Source organism: Mus pahari, chromosome X (genome assembly GCF_900095145.1).
Source record: "Mus pahari chromosome X, PAHARI_EIJ_v1.1, whole genome shotgun sequence".
In the NCBI taxonomy this organism is placed as follows: Eukaryota; Metazoa; Chordata; class Mammalia; order Rodentia; family Muridae; genus Mus; species Mus pahari.
In genome coordinates this window covers 129495532-129515169 of record NC_034613.1, presented here as the reverse complement: position 1 = coordinate 129515169, position 19638 = coordinate 129495532, and the positions used below count along the sequence as shown (strand labels likewise).

Below are 19638 nucleotides of genomic sequence, written 5' to 3'. Positions count from 1 at the left end.
ATAGGGAACTTTCGGGATAGCATTTGAAATGTAAATAAAGAAAATAATAAATAAATAAATAAAAGATAATAATAATAATAATAATAATAATAATAATAATAATAATAATAAAATAAATGTAAAAACAAAGAAATTTTTATAATATACTTACTGATAAAAGAATTTCTCTCCTAGAAGCACTGATAATCTTTTTTAAGTAAACTGATTGTTACACAATGTACACAGGTATATAATGCATTTTAAATACTCTCTCACTATGTCAGGTGTTATCATGTAAGGGCTTTTGAATATATTTCATAATGATTCATCTTTAACATTTTATGCTTAATTCCCAACGAATATTTTGTATGTTTTAAAACAATTTAGTATTCAAAATTAGATATAGGATCCTCAGTTTTGGACAGCATTAATATTCATTAATGATATTTTAGGGTATGAAAGGGCATGAATATAAAAGTTGAACAATTTTCATGTGTTATTTGATTCTCAACCCTTCACAAAGAACTACAGGTAAGTAGGAATACTGACAATGGGAGAAATAGTTTCCCCCAGGGAGGAGTCCACAAACTTGCTATCTAATACCAAATGGTCAGCCCTGAAAAATACACACAAGTAACAGTATACAGACTGAGCAGGTTATATATATATATATATATATATATATATATATATATATATATATATATATACCCATACACGCACATACACACACACACACACACACACACACACACACATATATATATATATATATATATATATGCATGTGATAATAATGAATGAAAATAAAGAGGGCATGCCTCAGGGGAAGGAAAGAAAAAGAACTGTTATGGTATAGTCTAATTACATAAGTGAAAAAAGTATATAAAATTGGTAAACTCTTAGAAAATATAAATTGTCTAACATAAAAAGAAGTTGAAATTTTAAATAGATAGATAAAAAAGTAGAGAGACTAAATCAATCAAAAAGCTTCTAACAAAGAAGGGCCCAGGCTAGGCACAGTGGCAGCCATCTGTAATACCAGAACCATCTATATAGGGAGAAACTGTTTGGTTTGTCCCCAGTCTGGTGAGTTCAGTTAAATACTTTAAATAAATTAATAGCAATTATTCTCAAACTGTTCCAAAACAGGAAAAACGGTATTAATTCTATAAAGTGTGCATTATCCTCATCTAAAAGCTAGAAAAAGAAAATGATACTAAAATAAAACCATAGACACAAATCTCTTTTTTGCGGGGGGGGTGTGGGGAGTTTCGAGACAGGGTTTCTCTGTATAGCCCTAAATGTCCTGGAACTCACTTTGTAGACCAGGCTGGCCTCGAACTCAGAAATCCACCTGCCTCTGCCTCCTGATTGCTGGGATTAAAGGCGTGCGCCACCATGCCCAGTGACACAAATCTCTTATTTAAAGACTATTAAATGGATTGTATCCCATCATCAAATGAGGTCTATCTTGGAAATGCAAGAGCAGTTCAACATGAGAAAACCACATCAGTAAAAAATAAACAAGGGGGCTGGCTCAGTGGTTGAGAGCACAGGATGTTCTTTCAGAAGACCCCGGTTCAATTCCCAGCACCCAAATGGCAGTTCACATATGTTTATAAAGCAAAACACCAAATGCAAACAAACAAACAAATAATGAGAAAAGAATGGATGGACATTAGTCTATGCTGAAAACCAAATTCATTAAAATGCATTATATCAAGACGAAAAATTTTTATAGGTCTGGCAACATTGTTCAGTGGATGAATGAACTTGCTGGCAAGTCTGATAACCTGAGTTCAATGCCTTGGATACACACTTTGGAAGGAGAGAAGCAATTCTTGCAAATTGTCCTCTGACCTCTGTGTACACATAATGTTATGTATGTAATTGTGCATATAGAATGTGTAAATAAAAAATAAAGGTTTAGAGTCATATAAACTTTCTCAGAAAAAATATAAAGGCATGATATATGGCATTCAATATCACAGTAAACAGTGAAAAACAGACATTTTCTCTATGATCAAGAATAAGACAGGCTGATTCAGTCAGCTGCTGGGTGGACTCAGAGGACAGTAGTGCTACTCTCCTGTCTCCTGTCTGATAACAGAGTTATCATTAATAGTATCAGGGATTGGTACTTGCCCACGAGATGGGTCTCAAGTTGGGTCAGTCATTGGCTGGCCATCCCCTTTGTCTCTACTCCCTCCCCTGGGCCTGCACTTCTTGTAGACAGGATAAATTTCGGGCTGAACGTTTTGTGGGTAGATTGGTGTCTCTATTGCTCACTGGGAGCATCCTTCCTGGCTACAGAAGATGGCCAGTTCAGGATCCATATCCTCCACTGCTAGCAGTCTCAGCTATAGTCAACCCTCATAGCTTCCTCCATCTCAGGTCTCTGGTTAAGTACTAGAGATGCCCACCCCTGCTTATTTCTGTTCACTCTCCCCCGCCCCCCATGTGCTTTCCCTACACCTGATTCCTGGCCCCATTCCCCTCTCCCATTTCCTCTTCCACCCAGTTCTGAAACAAATGTTGTAGAGACAAACCCACAGCCAAACATTAGCAGGTGCTCTGGAAGTCTTGTGGAAGGGTTGGGAGAAGGACTGTGAAACCCAGAGGGGATAGGGATTCCACAAGGCCAAAGAGTCAACTAATCTGGATCCTTGGGGGCTCCTAGAGGATGACCCACCAACCAAAGAGCATACAAAGGGTGGACCTAGGCCACCTCACACATATGCAGCAGATGTGAAGCTTGGTCTTCATGCTGGTCCCCAACAACTGAAGCAGGGGCTTGCCCTGACTCTGTTGCCTCCCTGTGAATCCTGTTCTCCTAAATGAGCTGTCTTGTCTGGCCTCAGTGGCAGAGGATGTATCTAGTCCTGCAGTGACTTGAGGTGCCAGGGTGGGTTGGTACCCAGGAAGGACCTTCCCCTTCTCAGAGGCAAAGGTGGTGGCAGGAGGAGAGGCAGGGCTGTGATTTGGTTATGAAGTGAATAAATAAATTAATTGAAAAAAGACAGGGCCTTAGGATGTAGTTCATCTAGTAGATTGTTTGCCTAATGTTTGCTTCAATTCCCAATACCACATACACAGAGGGGGTTTGGGGAGGAAGAGAGAGGAAAGGAGGAAAGGGAGAAAGGGAGAAAAAGGAGGGATTGTCAGCACAACAAGAATGACAATTTTACCACTACTACTAAACAGTGTACTAGAAGTTTTACACAAAGAAATTAAGATGGGGGAGGAGGTTGTTGAATAATAGCAGTGGTCATAGTGGTCATGGAGACAGGCTCAAACCAACTGTATGGTTGTAGAGAATCAAGTAAGAATGAACTGCAGATAAAGATGCTACTCTAGACCATGTGAGAGTAATCATGATAAAATTTCTTAAACTGATTCAGAAAATTTTCACATACTGCTGTGATGTGTATAAGAAATAACCCCTACAGGCTTACATGTTTGACTGGCACTATCTGCTGACACTGTGTGGAAGGTTGTAAAATCTTCAGGAAATAGATTGTTGCTGAAAAAAGTGGGTCAGTGGAGGAGGACCTTGAACTTCTATTGCTTGGCCCTGATTCCTGTCTATTGTCTGCTCCCTGACTGAGGATGCAATATGACAAGCTCATGTTCCTGCTGTCCTCCCTTCTTTACTATGATGCACTGTACTTTTTCAAATCATTAACCCAAAGTAAACCCTTTCTTCGTTAATTTGCTTCTCAACAAACATTTGATCATGTAACAAAATACAGAAAACTGGTACTGACAAGTGAGGTTGTTTACTATTATAAACCTGCTAATATCTAAATATCTTGGGGTAACTCTAACCAAACAAGTGAACGACTTGTATGACAATAACTTCAAAACTCTCAAAAAAGAAATCTAAGAAGATCTCAGAATATGGAGAGATCGCCCATGCTCATGGACTGGCAGAATTAACATAGTAAAAATGGCCATCCTACCAAAGGCAATCTATAGATTTAATGCAATCCCCATCAAAATCCCAACACAATTCTCCAGAGACATGGAAAGAACAATTCTCAAATTCACCTGGAAAGGCAAAAAGACCAGAATAGTGAAAACAATTCTTAACAATAAAAGAACACCTGGGTGAATCACCATCCCTGACCTCAAGCTTTACTACAGAGCAATAGTGATAAAAACTGCATGGTATTGGTACAGAGACAGACATGTTGATCAATGGAATAGAATTGAAGACCCAGAAATAAAACTTCACACTTATGGTCACTTGATCTTTGACAAAGATGACAAAAATATAACAATGGAAAAAAGAAAGCATCTTCAATAAATGTTACTGGTCTAACTGGCTGTCTGTATGTAGAAGAATGAAAATAGATCCATATTTATCACTTTGTACAAAGCTCAAGTCCAAATGGATCAAGGACCTCCACATAAAACCAGATACACTGAATCTAATAGAAGAGAAATTGGGAAAGTGCCTTGAACTCATTGGCACAGGGGGAAATATCCTAAACAAAACTCCAATGGCTCAGGCTCTAAGATCAACAGTTGATAAATGGGACCTCATGAAACTGGAAAGCTTCTGTAAGGCAAAAGACATAGTCAATAAGACAAATCGGCAACCTACAGATTGGGGAAAAAACTTCATTAACCATACATCCGACAGAAGGCTAATATCCAAAATATGTAAAGAACTCAAGAAGTTAATCACCAAATATCCAAACAACCCAATCAAAAAATGGGATATAGAACTAAACCTAGATTTCACAGCAGAGGAATCTCGAATAGCTGAGAAGCACCTAAAGAAATGTTCAAAGTCCTTAGTGATCAGAGAAATGCAAATCAAAATGACCCTGGTTCCACTTACACCAATCAGAATGGCTAAGATCAAAACCTCCGGTGACAACACACATTGTAGAGGGTGTGGAGAAAGAAGAACACTCCTCCATTGCTGGTGGGACTGCAAACTGGTACAACCACTCTGGAAATCAATCTGGAGGATCCTCAGAAAATTGGAAATATATCTACCTCTTGGGAATATACCCAAAAAGATGACCCACCATGCCACAGGGGCACATGTTCCACTGTGTTCAGAGCAGCCTTATTTGTGATAGCCAGAAGCTGGAAACAACCTAGATGTCCAACAACAGAAGAATGGATACAGAAAATGCGGTTCATTTACACAATGGAATACTACACAGCTATTAAGAACGAGGACATCCTGAGTTTTGCAGGCAAATGAATGGAACTAGAAAATATCCTGAGTGAGGTAACCCAGACCCAAAAGGACATGCATGGTATGTACTCACTAATAAGTGGATATTAGTCAAAAAAAAGTAGAGAATACCCAAGACACAGCCCACAGAATTCAAAAAGCTCAACAAGCTGAAATGCCCAAGTGAGGACGCTTCAGTCCCACTTGGGAGAGAGAAGAAAGCAATCACAAGTAGGGAGGGAGGGAAGGACCTGGGAGGGAAATTGGATGGGGGGGGAGGGAAACCTGATCTAGTATTGAGTGAGGGAAAAGGACTGAAGCCCTGAGGGCCAGCAGAAAGAATGTAAAGAGGCAGCCTCAGGAAATAGGAGGTTGGGGGGAACCCCCAGAATGCACCAGAGACCTGGGAGGTGAGAGACTCCCAGGACTCAAAAGGAGGGACCTTAGATGAAATGCCCAACAGTAGGGAGAGGGAACTTACAGAGCCCACCTCCAGCAGGAAGACAGGACATCAAGTGAGGGATGGGGTTGCCATCCCACAGTCACAACTCTTAACTCATAATTGTTCCTGTCTGAAAAAATTACAGGGATGGAAATGGAGAGAAGCCTGAGGAAAAGAAGGTCCAGTGACAGGCCCAAAGTGGGATCCAGCTCAAGGGGAGGTTCCAAGGCCTGACACTATTACTGAGGCTATGGAGAACTCACAAAAAGGGACCTAGCATGACTGCCCTCTGAAAGACCCAACAAGCAGCTGAAAGGGATATTTGCCTCCAACCAATGGACAGAAGCAGCTGATCCCTGTTGTTGAATTAGGGAAGGCTGAAAGAAGCTGAGGAGAAGGGCGATCGTGTAGGAGAACCAGCAGTCTCAATTAATCAGGACCCCCGAGATCGCTCAAACACTGGGCCACCAAACAGACAGCATGCACCAGCTGATATGAGGCCCCCAACACACATACAGTAGAGGACTTCTGGGTCTGTGTTCATTCAGAGATGATGAACCTAACCCTCAAGAGACTGGAGGTCCCAGGGAGTTTAGAGGTCAGGTGGGGTGGAGGTATGAGATGTGGAGCAGATGAAGGGTGGAATGGGGGTGGGCGGGGAATGGAATATGAAGTGTAAAAAATAAATTAAAAATAAAATAAAGTTAAAAATAAAAGATTTACACAATAGAGAGCTAGGCCTAATGCACACATGCACACACACACAGACACATACAAAAACCACTTGCTAATAATGGGTTAATAGGACATTTTAAATTTTTTACTTAATTTAGTGTATGTATGTCTGTGCAACGTGTTCAAGGTGTCCAGAGACCAGAAGATGGTGTCAAACTCCCTGGAATTGTAGTTACACTTGCCTGTGAGCCACCATGTGTTGCTATACTCCTTGCCTGAAGCTTTCCTTGGCAGACAGATCTTATAGTTCTGACTTCTCCAGTACCCTAGGGTTTGTATTCTAACTTGGACTTTTTCACCTAATAGCTTCACACAGTAGTCTATTATGTCTCCTTGCAGGGACTCCAGCCCTGCCACACACTGCCTGGATTCAGCCATGTGTGGAACCATGGTGCAAAACTTGATCACTTCCTCAATCCTGAATTTTTCATGCCCCCAAAACTAGTATCATGTGGGTGACACTGCTGTGTTCAGCTGCCAGCTCAAGATATATATAGTCCCTCTTAGATCAGGCTTTTGTATGCTTTGATAACTGAATCTTGGAAGCATTATTTCATGAAGCTGTTTTTAAACCAGGAACCCCATTCAGTGCTATTGTCAGTCCTATCCCTGTCTCAAAATGAATTTGTATATTCACTAGTTGCAGCCTTGGTGGACGAGTTCACCCTTAGGATAACTTCCTATCTATCATCCCAGTACTCTTTTATTAGTGTTAGTCTCTTTAACAAAACTATATCTATTTTATTTCTTCTGTGGCCACATTTTAAAACTCAGTCAGGCTACTTTTTGCATCACACTGAACACTTTTCATATCTTTATGCACTACCTGGTTGAGAAGAGCAAGAAGTAACCAAGACACATCCTAGCCTGAATGCTATCCTGTCTTGAGATTTCTTCCACCAAAAAAAGTATTCACCTTTTCTCAGGATGCTGCCAGAATACAGCCAGATCAATTGATAGAATATGAATGGCCCCTAGGCTAGGTCCCGATAGAGACTTTGTTCCCTTCTGAAGCTTCAAGAACTGGTCCCCCAAGGTCCACATTTCTTTTGGCATTCTGTTTTTTTCTGAATCCCATTAAAATATCTCATTTTCGGATGGACCCCTGGGTGGGGCAGTTTCTGGGTGGTCCATCCCATAATAAGCCACCAAACGCAGACACTATTGCACACACCAGCAAGATTTTGCTGAAAGGACTCTGATATAGCTGTCNCTTGTGAGGCTATGCCAGTGCCTGGCAAATACAGAAGGGGATGCTCACAGTCAGCTATTGGATGGAACACAGGGCCCCCAGTGAAGGAGCTAGAGAAAGTACCCAAGGAGCTGAAGGGGTCTGCAACCCTATAGGTGGAACAACAGTATGAACTAACCATTACCCCCCAGAGCTCGTATCTCTAGCTGCATATGAAGCAGAAGATGGCCTAGTCAGCCATCTTTGGGAAGAGAGGTCCCTAGGTCTTGCAAACTTTATATGCCCCAGTACAGGGGAACACCAGTGCCAAGAAGTGGGAGTGGGTGGGTAGGGGAGCAGGGCGGGGGGAGGGTATAGGGGACTTTTGGGATAGCATATGAAATGTAAATGAAGAAAATATCTAATAAAAATGTCTCATTTTGCTTTTCTTACAGTATTTAAGGGGTTTTCTATTTTATATCTCCAAAAATCTTTTACATTCCTCCTACAAACCAGTTCTAAAGGCTCATGAACTGCAGGGCTGGAGGGATGGCTCTGTAGTTAAGAGCTGAAAGTTCAAGTGGCAATGACTTTCTTTACAGTACTATGGTTACTTCAAGCTCTGCAGACAGTGGCAGAAAATGATGATCCACAGGATACAGTAGTACCAAATCAGTAAACCCGAAATATAAGAAATACCTTGACTTTGGGTACATGCCTATGACAGATCCCAAATTTCTATGCCAGAATACGCACCCCCCCACACACACACACACAAGAAAGTAAACTTTTGTATTAAGGCTGTGATAGGAATGAATTAATAAAGGCCTGTTTTATAAATCATAGGATACGGAGACCAAAACAGAAGTACTGAGTAACATGCACAGAGCATTGCTAATAATCAAGCTTGCTTCATTTTACAGTTCTAACATTTATTACTTTTTAGAATTAGAATTCTGCATAAATTTCTCTTAAACTAATATCCTTACCTAATAATATTATATAAGGAGTACTAGAAATTGCCAAATTCCTGCTTATAAACAAAACTTTATAGATATCTGTGTAAAACTTAAAAAGGAAAAACCAAATTGGAAAGGCAAAAATAAAATCATCGCTATGTATACAAAATTCTAAAGAACCTACCATAGTTGGGTTGGGGGTTGGGAGTTTGGGAGTGACAGTATAGGTAATAACAGAACTCTACAAAGTTGGAAAAAAGGTATGATCAACATATAAGAATTAGTCTTGTTTCTATACATTAGTAATAACTAATATACAAAGTAAATTAAGAAAATTGTATTTCTAGTAATATCAAAAAATAAGAAGAAATAAATCTAACAGAGGAAACATAAGAGGTAAAAAAAAACCTACAAAGGCATAAATAAATGTAAAAACATCCAATCTTACTATTAAGACTTCTAAGGTTGGATGTCTTAACACTGTTAAGACATTAATAGTCCTCAAGTTGATCTACATATTTAATGCAATCCCTTTCAAAGCAAGTTCATAGAAGTGGAAACCTTGATTCTAAAATTTGAATGGAAAGCAATGGACCCTTAATACTCAAAAGAATTGGAAACAGAATTCAGGAACATAGCAAAAAGATTATCCTCTGTAATCAAAATTGGTTTTACTCCAGAGATAAAGAGATGGTTCAACATATAAAACTCAATAAACATAATCCACAACATAAATAGACTAAAGAACATAAACCACTGAATGCAGAAAAGTCCTGTGACAAAATTTAACATCCCCCAATGATAAAAGTCCTGGAGAATCTAAGGATACAGGAGATTTATCTCAAAAATAATAAAGGCAATGTACAAGAAGTTCACAGCCAACATCAACCTAAATGGTGAGAAACTCAAAGCATTTCCACTAAAATCGGGAATAAAACAAGGTTGTCCACTCTCCTTACTCCTGCTGAACAGAGTACTTGAAGTCTTAGCTAGAACAATAAGACCAGTGAAGGAGATAAAGGGAATACAAATAAGAAAGGAAGAAGTCAAGGTACCTATTTTTAGATGCTATGTTTCTATATGTAAAAGATCTTAAAGATGTCACCAGAAACCTCTTACAGCTGATAAATACACTCAGCAAAATAGCAAGATGTAAAATTAACATAAAAATCAGTAGTCTTCCTATATATAAATGACAAGCATACTGAGAAAGAATTCAGAGAAATAATACCTTTCACAACTACCTAAAAATATCTTGGAATACCCAAAAGAAGTGAAATTTTGTACAATCAAAACTTTAAGACACTGAAAAGAAAAACTGAAAGAGACAACAGAAGATGCAGAAACTTCCCATGTTCATGGATTGGCAGAATGAATATTGTGAAAACAGCCTTCTTGACAAAGAGCAAGCTACAGATTCAATAAAATCACCATCAAAATTCTAATATAATTCTTCAAAGAAATTGAAATACAATCTTAAATATCATAAGGGAAACACAGAAGTCCCAGGAGAGTCAAAAAGTACTGAATAACAACAAAAGTTTTAGAGCTATTACAATCCAGGATTTCATATCATAATATAGACTCATTGATAAACAGATTAAATTGCAGATTCACAAATAAACACACCTGAGTCTTGATAAAGAATCCACTAATACTCAGAGAAAAGACAGCTGGACAAACTAGATAGCTACCTGTGGAAGAATGTGACTTGATCATCATCTTTTATGCTGCACAAAAGTCAACTCCAAATGGATTTAGTAACTTAACATAAGGCCTGTTACCCTGACCCTAATAGAGTAGATATGAGGAGTATGTCTGAACTCTCTGGTATAGGAAAGGACTTTCTGAACAAGACCATGATAGTATAGGCATTAAGACAAACAATTAATAATTGGGACCTCATGAAACTAAACAGTGTACAAACACTGTTTGCTTGAATAAGTAACTGAGTAATGAGACAAACTACAGAATGGGAAATTTTTATCAGATTTCTGTGGTAGGTTAGATGAGAATGTCCTGTATATACCCATTTGAATATTTTGTCCACAATTGTTGGAACTGTTGGGAAGAAATAGGAGGTGTCACCTTGTTAGGGGATGTGTGTCATTGGGGGTGGGCTTTGAGGTTTCAACAGATTTGTGCCATGCCCAGTGTACTCTGTCTCCTGCTTGCAGTTTAGATGTGGGCTGTGTATCAGAAGGATCAGGTTACTTAATAAAACCTGCCTCAAAAAGAACAGTATTGCAATCTTCCTGTAAGGAGGTTAATTGACTATGATACTATGATGCACAGAAAAAGAGCAAACCAGAAAAAAATGAGGCAAGGAGATAGTCAGGAGTCTGGAACTACAACAGCAAAGACTAGAAAAATACTCTATCCACTTCCTGCATCTACTCTTCTGTCTTCTCCCCAGTAGCTCTCAACTATGAGGCCTGTACAGAAATGAGAAGAAATACACAATGTTCCTCTCTAACAAAAAAAGGCAAGAAAAACATAGCATATCCAGAATATATAAAAAAAAACCTAACAAACACAGAATAAAAAGTATTAAAAGGGGCTGGTGAGATGGCTCAGTGGGTAAGAGCACCCGACTGCTCTTACAAAGGTCCAGAGTTCAAATCCCAGCAACCACATGGTGGCTCACAACCACCCGTATCAAGATTTGACGCCCTCTTTTGGAGTGTCTGAAGACAGCTACAGTGTACTTACGTATAATAAATAAATTTAAAAAAAAGTATTAAAAGGAAGCCAGGTAGTGGTAGCATACACCTTTAATCCCAGCTCCAAGGAGGAAGAGGCAGGTGGCTCTCCGAATTCAAGGCCAGCCTGGTTTACAACATGAGTTCTAGGACAGCAAGGGGTACACAGTGAAACCCTATCTTGAAAAAAAAAGGAAGAGGAGGAGGAGGAGATGATAATGATCATCAAGGAAACAATAATACAACAATGTGAAAAGAACTACAAATCCGTAAGAAATTTTTTTGAAAAAAGAAATAATTGAAAGAATGAACAGATAGCTCAGAGAAAATGAACAAAGGATCAAAAAATATATAAAACAAAGAAAGCACCACCTTTAGTTAGAGAACTTAAATGATTCTTAATATTCACTCACTATAAGAATATAAGGGAAAAGGTATTTCTCATACACTATTCATAAACTGATCCTTTGAAACATAGTTTGACACTATCAGTATGTATCTTGTATTCAATCTTTAACTCAACAAGTTTTCCTATTCTAGAGAGACATTTCCTGGCAAAATAGACATAAAAAGATTATTGCAAGTATTTTCAATGCAATAAAAAAAACCCTTAAGAACAACCTAAATGTCAAATAGAGAAAGGAATAAACATCGTGATGCTACAGAAGAGTCTGGAGCAAGCAAACCTGTATGCAGTGAAGCAGATTTTCATGTACTGATGTTGAAAGAAATCCCAGCAAACTGCAGAGCTACACACATTAAACAAAACTATACACTGAATATATATGTTTACATGTAAGCTGTATGAACACAACAAAAAGAAAATATACTCAGAAAGAAAAGTATCAGGTCAAAGGAGTTTTGGCTTTCTCTAGTTTGTTAGTCTCGGTCAATGAAAATTACATTTATATAATTTGAAAACAGTAAAAAAAAAAATCAGCATTATTGTTACCTACATTATATAAACCAGTGCTTTATTCATTATATTATTCCAAAATCATCATATTTTAGGATTTGTTTCTTATATATGTAAAAATCCATGAAGGTCATTACAGTTTTCCATTGTTACTTCAAGGAAATTTAATTCAGAATGTCCTCCTTCATCAACCAAAACCCATGTGTACTTAAGTTCCTTATATAAAATATTATTGTATCTGTATACACTCCATGCCCTTCAATCATTTACTTTGAATGTAAATAGTTGTACTATACAAGTTAGAGGAAAATGGAAAGAAGAGTCTATACATGTTCAATATAGATGTAATTTTTTCCCACATACTTTTGATCTATGGATGAAACAATGGATATGGAATGCTCAGCTATGGAGACCTGATGGTATATACCTTTGCAAGAAATGAATTGATAAACATAGAACATTAAAATACAGATGATAAAAGTCAAATAAGCAAGAGAGGAAATGAGTTTGCTGAAGTGAAACATAAATAGTACCAAAACCAGATGACAGCTAATTATAAGAAAACTATACTACAATGGAGGACTTGCCGTGAGTAAGACACTAAAGGTCTAATAGTGGGTATAAACATAATCTCTTAATTCTTACAACAACTTATGGGGATACAGATAACTGCCATTTTACAGACAGAGCATGAAAACATGGCTCAGAAAAAAAATAAGTTTCTAGCTTAAGGTTGAGACCTGTGTTCACTTTTCTCTTAGAGTTAGGATTAAGATTGGGCTAAAGGGAACTCATTGATCTAGCCTAATATTCTAACATGTTCTTACTATACTCAGCATCCTTGAAGCATGCTCCCAAGCTGTCTTGCTCATCAAGACTGGCATTCTCCTCCTCTTCACTCTCGTTTTTCCAGTATGCTGGCCTCTTGATGGGCCGTTTTCCTGGGGTGCGCTGGGAAGCAGGACTACTAGACACAGTGCCCAGCCCACTGCTGGAGCTCCCGCTGCTTCTTTCTTGCCCTCCAGTCCACCAAGCCTGCAGACTGGAGGTAGCTGGTGAGGATGATGAGGACTGCAGGTTGGCCATACACAACATGCCCTGGATGGCCTCTTGAGTGCTGGGGGAGGCTGGGGCCTCACTGCAAAGGACAAAGGAGAAACACTGGGGAAGTTATTGTAGCCAGAAGAAACCAACTGTCAGAACACTCAGGAAGAATAGCTATGGCAATCAAGGTATTACAAAGGAGAGAACCATCCATGGGTAAGAATGAAAATAATACTAAAATCTGTTTTCATGAAAAGCTAATTTTGCCTCAAGTCTCTCTAAAGACAAGCAATGAGGAGAGACAGAATCCTCTTTTCACCATCTATGCTGCATTATTTCCTTTTATTAACAATTCTCTTTCAATGACTCCCTGGCCCATTTTCAAAGTACTTAAAATTGATTCTTCCTCAAGTCTACATATCCTGTCACTGCCATCTCTGAAGATTTTAAGGACAGTTTTCACATTCACATTATTTTTTCAGCATAAATATCCTTGTTAATTATCTGTCTACTTGGTTCAGTAATGGGCATGGTGGTACATGCCTGTAATATCAGCACTCATTTGGAGGCAAGGCAAAAAGTACTAGGAGTTCCAGACCAGCTTGGGATAAATAAAGAGACCGTGTCTCAAAAACCCAAAACATATAAAAATGCTCAACAAATAATTAGCTGGCCTAGCCCTTTGGGTGGTACTCTTTTGATAGCCTAGAAAATGAAGATTACTCACGTGAGGGCAGCATAGTCAGGTCCCCCCACCTGCCTGCTGGCCTTAAGTAGATCAAGAATTCCACCAGCTCCACTCCCATTCCCAAGCTTGCTTTCAACCCCTTCCACCATGTCCTCATCTGTGGTATAGTCCTCCTGTTAAAGAAAGAATACACTGCCTCAATTGTACAGGACAGGTCTGGTAAGTTTCCAATACAGGTTTGACAGTGTGAGTCCTAACATCCTATATGTAGACCATCTATTATGCAATACATTTATCATTCCATTTTAATCTTTATGCATCTTTGTAAAGCACTATGATTCCTACTCGATATACAAGCAATCTAGGAAACAATGAATTAAAAGAATATGTGAAGGGACACATCATAACTACAAATCATATACTCTCTTCCCTAAGTGATACTGCCTTTTATTTAATATTTTAAAATATTTTAATTAAATTATAATCTTCCATTTATATGCTGGTCACAACTTAGCGTGCAATTTGATTTTTTTCACAAGGACAGAAATTGAATCCAGGGCTTTGCACAGGATAAGTAAATGCTCTACAGTGAAGAATATCCCTACCCTAGCATTCAGTATTTATCTTATATTTCAGAAATTAAATGCACAATATATTTGTCCCTTTGCCAGATCTAGGACACTCTCTTACCTCAATGTCAAACTCAACTTCTCCAGGTTCACGAATTCGGTTTGGGTCAGAGCAAGGTTTTGCACGGGGCAATTTCCGGGGAAATTCTAAAATACAATGCAATATATTAATCTGAGGCTAATGTTATGATGCATCTGAGCCAAACACTCAAAGGAAGCAAAATAAGAATATAATTTCCAATGGGTGGCAGTGTGTACACTTTTAATCCCAGCATTTGGGAGGTAAAGGAAGGTGTATATCTGAGTTTGAAGCCAGCCTAATCTACAGAGTAAGTTACAGGACAGCCAGGGCTACACAGAAACCCTGGCTTAAAAACAAATAAACAAACAAAAATGCATTTTCTCTGAAGTAATGGCCACCAAAAAATAATTCAAAGAGGTGAGGAATTAACTGAAAAAAAGAAAAAACAATAATCTTGTAGGTATTTAGAGCTTGGTAAATCTAAAAGCCATAAAGTTCAAACCTAAAACAAGTGTGAAATGGCAGGACAGTTAAAAAATAATACAGAAACATACTTGATCTTATTAACAGGTTCGCCTTTTCCTTTCCCAATCTCTCATCAATCTGCAGCTCATCATCTGAATCCAAGTCAAATTCATCTCCCATGACCTGTTCTGCTACCAGTCTTGCACTGTCTACCTTCTTTGCAATTTTGGCTCTCCGGGATTTGGATACACTCTTCATCCTCTTCGTACTAGAAAAATGAGAACAAGACCATGAAATGAGTCATGGTAGGGCTAATGAATCAATGGTAGAATGCATGCTTAACATGTGCAAATCCCTCAATCGACACTCATTACTTTTCCCCAAAGGTAATTCTCACTAAGTTATTACGCAATGTAATCCTCATCAAAATGCGCTGTTTATTTTTTGTAAAATTTGGCATGTACATGAATACCGTATTTAAATCATTTCCATTTGCTACTCTTTCATGTTCCCCTACTCCATCTCAAATTCATAGCCTCTTACTGTTGCTTATGTTACAATAATAACTTACACACACGTAAATACAGCCTACTGATCCATATAGTGCAGACTGTATGTTTATGTGTTTAGGGCTATAGTGCTGCTTGTATGTTTAGGTCTTTAAGACTGGTCTCATGGGATTGGATAACCCATTAGGGGCCTCATTCCTGGAGAAGAATGATTATCTCTTGCCTGTAACCCTTCATCTAGGCTTGAGATCTTGTGTGACTGCCCTTACTCATGCTGGGATGACAACTGTTGTAGCTATCACATAGGTCTTATTTAGGTGATCGTATTAAAATTAAATTCTCAAAAATTACTACAAAAATAAGTGATCAACTGTTCTTAGAACCAAAAAATGCATTATGTATGTGTATGAAATAGACTTTTCAATCAAAATTAATTAAAAGAAATAGGGAAAGACACTTCATACTCACCAAAGGAAAAATTCACCAAGATAACTTCTCAATTCAGAACATCTATGTCCCAAATGCACCCACATTTATAAAAGAAACATTAGTAAAGCTTAAATCACATGTAGAACTTCACACATCAATAGTGGGAGATTTCAACACCCCAATCTCACAAAAGGACAGGTCACCCAGATAGATGTTATGAATTAAATGGACCTACATATCTACAGCACATTTCACCAAAACACAAAAGAATATACCTTCTTCTCAGCCCCTCACAGAACGTTCTCCAAAATGACCACATACTCAGTCACAAAGTAAGTCTCAACAGAAAGAATACAATTAAAGTTACCACCCATATCTTATCAGACCACCATGGATTAAAGTTGGATTTAAACAACAAAAGAAAGAACAGAAAGCTTATGCGCTCAGGGAAACTGAACAACTTTCTACTCAATGACCACTGGGTCAGAGTAGAAAAAAAGAAATTAAAGACTTTCTAGAACTCAGCAAAAATGAAGGCACAACATACCCAAACTTATAGGAAACAAAGAAAGTAGAACTAAGAAGAAAATTCATAGTACTAAGTGCCTTCATAAAGAAATTAGAGATTTCTCATACTAGTGACTTAACTGTACACCTAAAAGCTCTAGGAACAAAAAAAAGCAAACATACCCAAGACAAATAGATGGCAGGAAATAATCAAACTGAGAGCTGAAATCAATCAATTAGAAACTAAGAAAACAATCAAAAAATAAAGAAACCAAGAGTTTGTTCTTTGAGGAAATCAACAAGACACACAAACCCTTAGCCAAACTAACTCTAAGGGAGAGGAGAATATCCAAATTAACAAAATCAGAAATGAAAGGGGGACATAACAAAAGACCAAGGAAATGCAAAGGATCAATAGGTCTTATTTCAAAAACCTGCACTCCACAAAATTAAAAAATCAAAAATGGACAATTTTCTTGATAGGTATCACTTTCCAAAGTTAAATCAAGATCAGGTAAATAATTTAAACAGACCTATAGCCCCTAAGGAAACAGAAGTAGTCATTAAAAGTTTCCCAAACAAAAGAGTCCAATCTCAGATGGTTTTAGTGCAGAATTAGTCCAGACTTTCAAATTTAATTTAATGCCAATACTTTTCAAATTACTTCACAAAATACAAACAGAAGGAACATTGCCAAAGTCATTCTATGAGGCCATAGTTACCCTGTTACCTAAACAATACAAAGACACAACAAAGAAATAATTTCAGACCGATTTCCCTCATGAACAATGATGCAAAAATAATAAAATACTCACAAACCAAAGCCAAGAACAAATCAAAAACATCATCCACCATGATCAAGTAGGCTTCATCCCAGGGATGCAGGGATGGTTCAATATGCAAAAATCCATCAATGTAATCCACCATATAAACAAATTGAAAGAAAAAAAATCACATGATCATTTCATTAGCTCCTGAAAAATCTTTGACAAATTCTAACACCCCTTCATCATAAAAGTCTTGGAGAGATCACAGATGCAAAGCACATATCTGAACATAATAAAGGCAATATATGATAAGGCAAGAGCCAACGTTAACTTTTTCTTTTTTTAAATTTAATTTTAATTTTAATTTATTTTTTTACATTCCATATTCCATCCCCTGCCCCCTCTCCACCCTTTGTCTGCTCCACATCCCACACCTCCTCCCCACTCCACCCAGTCTCCATGTGGATGTCCCCAACCCCCACCCCACCTGACCTCTAAACTCCCTGGGGCCTCCAGTCTCTTGAGGGTTAGGTGCATCATCTCTGAATGAACACAGACCCAGAAGTCCTCTACTTTATGTGTGTTCGGGGCCTCATATCAGCAGGTGTATGCTGCCTTTTGGTGGTCCAGTGTTTGAGAGATCTTGGGGGGGGGGTGTCCAGATTAATTGAGACTGCTGGTCCTGCTACAGGATCACCCTTCTCTTCAGCTTCTTTTAGCCTATGCCTAATTCAACAACAGGAGTCAGCTGCTTCTGTCCACTGGTTGGGTGCAAATATCTGCATCTGACTCTTTTAGCTGCTTGATGGGTTGAACAAGCTAGAAAGCTAGGATAATGGAAACTCCCAGAAATCTATGAGGGTGACCCTAGGTAAGACTCCTAGCAATAGGGGATATGGAACATAAAACTGTCACCTCCTATAAGCAAGCAAGACTTCCAGTGTGGGGGGGGGGAGACACCTACCTAGCCACAAAACTTTAGACCCTTAATGTGTCCTGCTTACAAGATGTGCATGGATGAAGTTGGAGCAGAAATTGAAGGAATGGCCAACGAATGACTGCCCCAACTCAAGACCTCCTTAAACTCTTAGTGGTACTCTGCTATACTTGCAGACAGGAGCCTATCATAACTGTCATCTGAGAGGCTTCATCCATCAGCTGAGGGAATCAGATTTCATCTGAGAAGCTTCACCCATCATTCAAACATGAGGTGAAGCTCAGGGAATCTTGTGGAAGATGGGGAGGAAGGATTGAATGAGCCAGAGAGGTCAAGGACATCACAAGAAAACCTAAAGAATCAATAACCTAGGCCGGTAGGTGCTCACACAGACTGAACCATCAACCAGACAGCATGCATGTGACAGACCTAGGCCCCCTACACAGATGTACACAGATGTTACACAGACAAGCAGCTTGGTCTTCATATGAGTCCCTTAAGAGCAGGAACAGGGGCTGTCTGACTACATTGTCTACCACTGGATCCCTTTTCCCTAATTGTACTGCCTAGTCTAGCCCTAATAGGAAAACACGCACCTGTCCTACATTTGTAAGCCAAGGCTGGCTAATATCCATGGGAGGCCTCCTCTTCTCTGAAGAGAAAGGAAAAAGGATGGTAGGGGAGGAAGAGAGAGGTGGGACTTGGAGGAAAGGAGGAAGGGGAAGCTGCTATTTGGTTTAAAGTACTTAATTAATGAAAAAAATAGTATCAACTTCACTTTTAATAAATGTAGAATAAATATTTATGGAGTTATTATGACATTATTAATACATGTAAACAGTATTTAATTCAGAATAATAACACTATTTTTTAAAAAACCCTAAACACTAGCAGCAAAAAAAAGTCAATGAAATGATTCTGAATGATACTGTTATAGTTGTAGACTGAAGCCTAGCACAATCATCAAAGAGGCTTCATCCAGCAAGTTTTGGCAGCAGATGCAGTTAAACATTAGGTGGAGCTCAGGGAATCCTGCAGAAGAGGCAGTGGAAGAATTAAGGGAGCCAGAGGGTTTAGGGACACCACAAGAAAATGGCTTACAGAATCAACTAATCAGGGACCATAGGGACTCAAAGAGACTTAACCAACAATCAGGGAGCCTGGGGGGAGGGTCTGAACTAGGTCCTCTGTGTATATGTTACAGTACTGTAGCTTGGTGTTTTTATGGAACATGTAACAGTGGAAGCAGGGGAGAAGAAGCTGTCTCTGACTCTTGCCTCCTTGTGGGACTCTTTTACTCCTACTGGGTTGCTTCATCAAGCCTTAATATGAGGGGAGGTCCCTAGTCTTATTGCAACTTGATTTAAAAAAAGGAGGACTAATAAGATGTTCCAACTGGTAATAAGGACACATGCTCCACTATGTTCATAGCTGCCCTATTTATAATAGAAGCTGGAAAGAACCCAGATGTCCCTCAATAGAGGAATGGATACAGAAACTGTGGTACATTTATACAACGGAGTACTACTCAGCTATT

At 38.6% G+C, this 19638-nt stretch overlaps 1 protein-coding gene across 5 annotated transcripts in view; it reads right to left on the bottom strand.

Annotated features, from left to right (window-relative positions):
- Nucleotides 1–19638, bottom strand: part of Phf8 (PHD finger protein 8) — a 109973-nt gene that overhangs the window by 30633 nt on the left and 59702 nt on the right. For all 5 annotated transcript variants that reach the window (XM_021187339.1, XM_029534136.1, XM_029534134.1 and 2 more), the window contains 4 exons: nucleotides 15042–15220; nucleotides 14527–14612; nucleotides 13876–14009; nucleotides 12932–13242 (listed from right to left, as the gene is read on the bottom strand). In XM_021187339.1, the coding sequence (XP_021042998.1) occupies nucleotides 12932–13242; nucleotides 13876–14009; nucleotides 14527–14612; nucleotides 15042–15220 (710 nt within the window). The remainder of the gene's footprint in view (nucleotides 1–12931; nucleotides 13243–13875; nucleotides 14010–14526; nucleotides 14613–15041; nucleotides 15221–19638) is intronic.